Below are 6,883 nucleotides of genomic sequence, written 5' to 3' on the forward strand. Positions count from 1 at the left end.
TCCCATTCCCCTCCGTTCAGTAAGCATCAGCTTCTCCTCCCCAGCCTTTCGCCTCAGAAATGTGTTTGCCCTTGCCTGGAGAAGATGGAGACGCACGGCTAAACCGGTCCTTATTTTAGTATTCGTATTCCTATTCCTATTTTGACCGACCCAGAACCTACGGCTAAACAAAGAGCCCTCTCCTGGCTGGAACAAAGATGCTCAACCTGACTCCCAGCGCGCGGCACACGCGTCTTCGGATTGGTTGGATTACAGTCCAATAGGAAAGAAGAGCCGGCATCTGCTATTTACATAAATTCTTAGCTGTCCGGCGCAGCCGGCCGTCCAATCGGATTCCGGCGATTTGGAGCCTTCATTTGAATATGGAGACAATAAATAGCGCTGCTGGCGCCACGCGTTCGCATCTCTGCACCGCCCCGCCATGCCGGATCCCTCCCGCTCCGCTCCCGCGCCCAAGAAGGGCTCCAAAAAGGCCGTCACCAAGGCGCAGAAGAAGGACGGCAAGAAGCGCAAACGCGGCCGCAAGGAGAGCTACTCCATCTACGTGTACAAGGTGCTGAAGCAGGTGCACCCGGACACCGGCATCTCGTCCAAAGCCATGGGCATCATGAACTCGTTCGTCAACGACATCTTCGAGCGCATCGCCAGCGAGGCCTCCCGCCTGGCGCACTACAACAAGCGCTCGACCATCACATCCCGCGAGGTGCAGACGGCCGTGCGCCTGCTGCTGCCCGGCGAGCTGGCCAAGCACGCCGTGTCGGAGGGCACCAAGGCCGTCACCAAGTACACCAGCTCCAAGTGAGGCGCGCCGGGCGCCCCGGAACCCAAAGGCTCTTTTCAGAGCCACCTCTGTGCTCAGAAAGGAGCGTGCCACCCGGTCTGAGTGTGATGTGGTGCTCCAGGGGGTCGGGGCACCTGGAGTGCGCGACGGCAAGCCCTGGCCTAAAGCTGAGCTCCTTTAAAGACGTGTACCTCTCAAAGGCCTCTTGGGTCAGTCTCCAGCGGGAGAGGGAGAGCGGCCTTGACTTTAGGCGGGGACCCGGTGGGGTGAGGCCGCGCATCACCTCCAGGAAGTCCTCAGGCCAACCTCCCCAACCAGCACTCCTCTGTCTCTTAATGGGTGAGGTCGTGGTAGCTAGGCACGACGGTAGTGAGGCCCTGGGTGTTGTCGCGCAGCCTTGGCGGTAGCGCTCGTTCCCGTCCTTCCTTGCCTCACTAGGCACGAGGAGCTTCTGGCCAAAAAACTCAAGCAGTGTTGAGTTTAAGCAGTCTTTTATGGGCACTTAGCCGTTTCTATCGGAAAAAGTCAAAAGGGCGGGAGCACACATCATGGCCTCCATCCTCCAACTTCGCTAAAATCCTTCCTATTAGGAGGTTGCTATTTTTTCGAAAAACGTGTATATTTTTAACATAAGCCTAGTCAACAGCGAAACAGCCTTTTTATTTTAACTTTTTAAAAATTCAATTAGCCGACTTACAGTACATTCTTAATTTCAGATGCAGTGTTTAAAAATTCGTGAGTTTCTAACAACACCCAGTGGAAAGAACCTTTTTAACAAAACGAATAGAGGGCATTTAAGGAAAAAAACAAAAGAAGTAAACCATATGCAAAGGGGGTATAACTTGCCTGCTTCATAACTGAAGCACCGGGCCTGACAGGCCTGACTGCCCTCACCCTAAAAACATCCCGCTGTACTAGTGACCCCCGAACTACCAAGACCACCCCGAGAGCATCCTAGTCTCAACAGCCTGCAGGCCTCCCAGGATTTGGACTGGAGCCTCCGTTCCCTCAGGTGGGCCTCCTCCTGATTCCTGTCCCCTACGGGACTTAGGCTATCTCTGGCGACCTGCCACACTTCTGTCAACATTTAACCTCTTATACAGTGCATTTTTGTTTGCTTTTGTAGTTTTTATTAAAGGGATAGCCCCTTCCGATCCATCTTTGGTTTACTCCATAGTAATTAGCAAATCTGACTTGAAATTTTTAGCTGAGATTGGGGGAGGGGAGAGTCTCTTAAATGCGTCTCAGATAGGATACCTGGAAAAGTCCCTCCAGGGCCTTTACTTGGTTATCTCAAACCCAGAGAATTCTCCCATTGTATTGAGCCTATGCATTGTCAGTACCCAGCGAACCCCTTCCCCCAACCTCCAGCTTCACATAAATAACATTTCTCTTTCTCTGTTGCCGCAGTATTACAGACATGGGCTCTGTATTCAATTTCCCTCCATTTTCTTGATTATAAATTCTCAACAGCAAAGACTCTGTGTCGCCCTGCATTTTCCTTAATAGATTCCCTGGGAGGAGAGGGCACATCCAGGCCCATTCTTCATCTGAGGCTGCTGCTGGCTGTCTCTGTAGCCTCCACCATACTGTTGAGCAAATAGAAGCAGTCTTTTTTTTTTTTCTTCATGCTAATGAAGTGCGTGTACCAGAGCAGTGAAAAGACTGAGAAATTAATCTGCATTTTTGCATTATCCACAATGAAACATTTTCATACTATTGTATTTGGGAATTGTTTATTCTGCGTCTTGATTTTATTTTTGTTTTCTACTGCTAGCACAATCACACAGTGCCGGAGACAAGTTTCATTTTATTAAACCTATGTCTTAAGCTAATGATTCAGGCAGAGAATCCTGTGGACCTGGGAGTCTAGTTCCTGTTACCAGAAGTACTTATTAAGATACTGACTCCTAATCTACCTGGGTAGAGGGCTGAGAGCTCAGACCCAATCAGGAGGCCCCTGCTTCATAGTGGAGGGCTGGATTCTGTAGTGTTCAATATGAATCAGACATCTCTTAAGATTAAAGGTGTTGGTTTTGATGATACATCACCGTTTTCAAATTTTGGGATTATAACTAGGAGAAAAGAATTGAGTAAAATAGCCATGACAAAATTTCTGTATCTATGGGTTTGTTTGGATGTTGTTGTTTTGTTTTGTTTGTAAATATTGTTTCAGAGCATATATCTAAAAAGGAAAGTAAAGGGAAAGCAATGAGGCACACCACTGTAACCGTAACAATACAACTCTCACTGTAACCGTAACAATACAACACTTGCCCATGGATGCATAAACTGAGCCAATATGGTGGGGAGAGCCACCATCAATCTCACCTGATGACGTAGGTTTCACTAAAATTCTGATTGTTTGAGAATTACTTATAATTATCTTTTTTTCTTTTACGATTTTATTTATTTGACAGAGAGAGACATCGAAAGAGGGAACACAAGCAGGGGGAGTGGGAGACGGGAGAAGCAAGCTTCCCTCTGAGCAGGGAGCCCGATGCAGGACTTGATCCCAGGACCTCAGGATCATGACCTGAGCCCAAGGCAGACACTTGACGACTGAGACACCCAGGCGCCCCTAATTATATACCTTTGATAACTATGTACCAAAACTTTCGTTTTCAGCAATTGCATACCGTCCAGATTTTTTAAACACTTTCACCTTACAAGTATTTTTAGATTTCAATTTACATACCTTTTATTTATTTTTTTGGATAAGGAAAGGTAGATAAAACACTTAAAGATATGTTACATTTGGATGAAATTCTGAGAGATGCAATGGGAATGAGTTCAGGGAGAAAAAAAAGGATCAGCTAGACTATCTCCGTGTTAACGAAGAATTTGATCATGTGTTTCATAAACTGATTATGGTATCGAATTGCTATTTCAATAGATACCTTGAAAAGATTGATGTGGTCGTGTGTCAACTATATCTCAATAAAAAGATTTTGAAAATGTATAAAAGCTCAAGAACTTTACGAATATTCAAACATTTCTTTAAAAATTTTTGTTGAGATCATTTTGCTTTTTAAAACGTCCTGTGTTGGGATTTGTGTCCTTGTAACTATTAGAACTAAGGATAAAAATATTTTAGATGCCAACTGAAAAACATGTGAGGTTTTAAATCCTTTAGACTGGACCCACGCAGAAGGGTGGGTGGGCTTCCAGCCACTTGGGCGGAGGACCCTCGGGTGGTGATGTTCCCTCCCCAGACCCTCCCGCCCAGCCCGGTACCCGACCGGCTTCCTTTGGAGAGATGATTTGCAAAACCACGACTCTTATGTTTCATTGTGTGTGTCTGTTCCCTGCCAGAGACGATGACACGACCTTTCAATACATCTAAGACTCAAAACGGCTCAAAGAAGCGATTGTTAGGAATCCCTTATTTACAAATGAGAAAAGCTAAACGAAGGAAAAGGCAAAGCGACGTCTTTTCCCACATGAAGACTCTTCGTGCCAAAGCGCTTTCTCTGAGCCAAGAGGACCCTTTCCAAATTAAATGCCATAAATTCAAAGAAAGGGGAAATTCTGCGTCACTGACGCTTCACAGAAAATAACAACAATGTGGCTGAAACGGGAGGGGGCTGATTTGTTCAGAAAAGGGGGAATTACAGAGAAAGGGAATTATTTTCCTCTTGAACTTATCTCCCCCATCCCCACATAGGTTAAAGCTACCCGCAGCAGGAGTCGGCCTGTTACATCTGGCTCCCGCGCACAGAACGCTTCCATTTCCCGTTTGGTTTCAAACATTTTGCCGCTGCAAGATCCAGCCACGCAAACATCCTCCCGAAAATGTTCACTGCTGGAGGATAAAGATGTCTGGTCCAGGCAGCGATGCAGCTCCAGGCGTCACCGCCCTGGCTGCGCAACCAAGTCCTCATCTCCGGGGTTCATTCATCAGGGACACTGGGGAGGGAAGGTTGGCACGAGGTCCTCCCGGAAGAGGTGACCCGCGCCCCTCACCCACAGGCGCACGCCACGCGCAGTCTGTCCGGGGCCTGGGAGTCCACGCGCGGAAGCGCCGGGGATACACTGCAGCCACCGAAGACGCAGAGCTCAAGGCTCCTACTTCGACTAAGCGACGCATTAACAGCCCCAAGCAAAAGGAAGGATGGACACGGGATCCTTAATCGCCTGGCCACGGTTACCATCCCAGACTTTCATAAAGAACTACGCATTCTTGCATTCCGCTCACATACGCACAAGCTCGCGCCCACACAGACCCCACAACCAGAAAACCTCTAGGACGCACAGAACGAAATTGGTTCACATGACAACCCTTCACCGTGTTCGAAACCCTTTTTCGATTGTGTGGGTGGCTCTGAAAAGAGCCTTTGGGTTCCGGGGCGCCCGGCGCGCCTCACTTGGAGCTGGTGTACTTGGTGACGGCCTTGGTGCCCTCCGACACGGCGTGCTTGGCCAGCTCGCCGGGCAGCAGCAGGCGCACGGCCGTCTGCACCTCGCGGGATGTGATGGTCGAGCGCTTGTTGTAGTGCGCCAGGCGGGAGGCCTCGCTGGCGATGCGCTCGAAGATGTCGTTGACGAACGAGTTCATGATGCCCATAGCTTTGGACGAGATACCGGTGTCCGGGTGCACCTGCTTCAGCACCTTGTACACGTAGATGGAATAGCTCTCCTTGCGGCTGCGCTTGCGCTTCTTGCCGTCCTTCTTCTGCGCCTTGGTGACGGCCTTCTTGGAGCCCTTCTTGGGCGCGGGAGCCGATTTGGACGGATCAGGCATAGTGGCAGACCTCTCCAAACAAAAAGAAGGTACGCCGGGAGCAACTGTATTTATACGTCCTGTATGCAAATGAAGGATCCAGAGTTCCTCGCTCCTGATAGGTTCAAATGCTGCGTGACGTCACCACGGGGAAAATCGCATGCAAATTAGGGGATTTTGGCCTCCTTTTCTGATTGGTCGGCATCGCTATCCAATCGGAAGAGGTCGGCTCGACTACCTCCGGACCATATATAAGGGCTCACTGGGCCCAACCGCCTCGTTACTTCGGGTGTTTTTTCTCAGCTCTCTCTTTTCCCCGCGCCCGTTTTGGAAATGTCCGGCAGAGGCAAGCAGGGCGGCAAGGCGCGAGCGAAAGCCAAGTCGCGCTCGTCGCGCGCGGGCCTGCAATTTCCCGTGGGCCGCGTGCACCGCCTGCTGCGCAAAGGCAACTACTCGGAGCGGGTCGGGGCCGGCGCGCCCGTGTACCTGGCGGCTGTGCTGGAGTACCTGACTGCCGAGATCCTGGAGCTGGCGGGCAACGCGGCCCGCGACAACAAGAAAACGCGCATCATCCCGCGCCACCTGCAGCTGGCCATCCGCAACGACGAAGAGCTCAACAAGCTGCTGGGCCGCGTGACCATCGCGCAGGGCGGCGTCCTGCCTAACATCCAGGCCGTGCTGCTGCCCAAGAAGACCGAGAGCCACCACAAGGCCAAGGGCAAGTGAGGCTGCGGAGGCCGGCCGATAACGGCCTTGCGCCCCGGGGGCCCCGTGACACCAAAGGCTCTTTTCAGAGCCACCCACAGCCTCAAGAAAAGAGCCGCACTGAGCGCGCAGCTTTGCCTTGTCCTAGGGGTGCGTTCTCCCGGGAGCGCGGGGAGCCGGGCCCCGAGCACGATTCGGGCGCGCCTACGCGCACGGTGGGCTCCCGTGTTCGTTTGCCGCAGGAATGCCAGCGGACACGTGGCCTCCCTCTCCGTTAGAATCTCACCCCCAAGCTTGGGGGTCTCAGTCCGGCTCACCGTGAAGGAGACTGTCATGTCGGTGGCCGCTGCTTTCGGCTGTGCAAAGTGTCCTACCGCAGTCCTGGATAACCGTCACTTTCATCTGGTATTGAGAATATGTACTTTGTAGAGAATCTGCTTTTTGAGATTCTTCTATGTAAACCTTATGATTTACATTTTAAAGTGTAGGGGTGCTTGACTGAGCGGATGTTGCAACGTTTTAGGAAACCGGTCCGTCGGAGTTATGATCTAATCTGCAGATTAGGGTCTTGGAAAGGGTTTCTGTTCTAAAGGCGTTTGCAACATTAAAAAAAAGGGGGGGTGGGGGGAGTGTAAACTTTTAAAGAAAATCTTACTGTAAATAGAATGACTATT

At 50.6% G+C, this 6,883-nt stretch overlaps 3 protein-coding genes across 3 annotated transcripts in view; 2 read left to right on the top strand and 1 right to left on the bottom strand.

Moving 5' to 3' along the window:
* The first annotated feature begins 421 nt into the window (after positions 1 to 421).
* On the top strand, positions 422 to 838 carry LOC103678852 (histone H2B type 3-B). Its single transcript, XM_008708267.2, has one exon. It carries the CDS (start codon positions 422 to 424, stop codon positions 800 to 802), a length of 381 nt encoding a protein of 126 aa, XP_008706489.1. The 3' UTR covers positions 803 to 838.
* Positions 839 to 3,636: 2,798 nt separating this feature from the next.
* Positions 3,637 to 5,545, bottom strand: LOC103678853 (histone H2B type 3-B-like). Its single transcript, XM_008708269.2, has one exon. The coding sequence runs from the start codon at positions 5,523 to 5,525 to the stop codon at positions 5,145 to 5,147; it is 381 nt and encodes a 126-aa protein (XP_008706491.1). The 5' UTR covers positions 5,526 to 5,545; the 3' UTR covers positions 3,637 to 5,144.
* Positions 5,546 to 5,789: 244 nt separating this feature from the next.
* The window catches only part of LOC103678854 (histone H2A type 1-H), a 1,538-nt gene continuing 444 nt past the window's right edge, over positions 5,790 to 6,883 (top strand). Inside the window, 2 exon segments of the mRNA XM_008708270.2 lie at positions 5,790 to 6,206; positions 6,209 to 6,883. The exon segment at positions 6,209 to 6,883 is cut by the window's right edge and continues 444 nt beyond it. Of these exon segments, the coding sequence (XP_008706492.2) occupies positions 5,838 to 6,206; positions 6,209 to 6,487 (648 nt within the window). The 5' untranslated portion in view covers positions 5,790 to 5,837 and the 3' untranslated portion in view covers positions 6,488 to 6,883.

This window comes from Ursus maritimus, unplaced genomic scaffold, assembly GCF_017311325.1.
Source record: "Ursus maritimus isolate PB19 unplaced genomic scaffold, ASM1731132v1 scaffold_5, whole genome shotgun sequence".
NCBI lineage: Eukaryota > Metazoa > Chordata > Mammalia > Carnivora > Ursidae > Ursus > Ursus maritimus.

What these genes read in the sequence shown, in the direction of transcription:
- LOC103678852 (XM_008708267.2), top strand. Translation starts at nt 422, where the DNA reads ATGCCGGATCCCTCCCGCTCCGCTCCCGCGCCCAAGAAGGGCTCCAAA.
- LOC103678853 (XM_008708269.2), bottom strand. Translation starts at nt 5,525, where the DNA reads ATGCCTGATCCGTCCAAATCGGCTCCCGCGCCCAAGAAGGGCTCCAAG.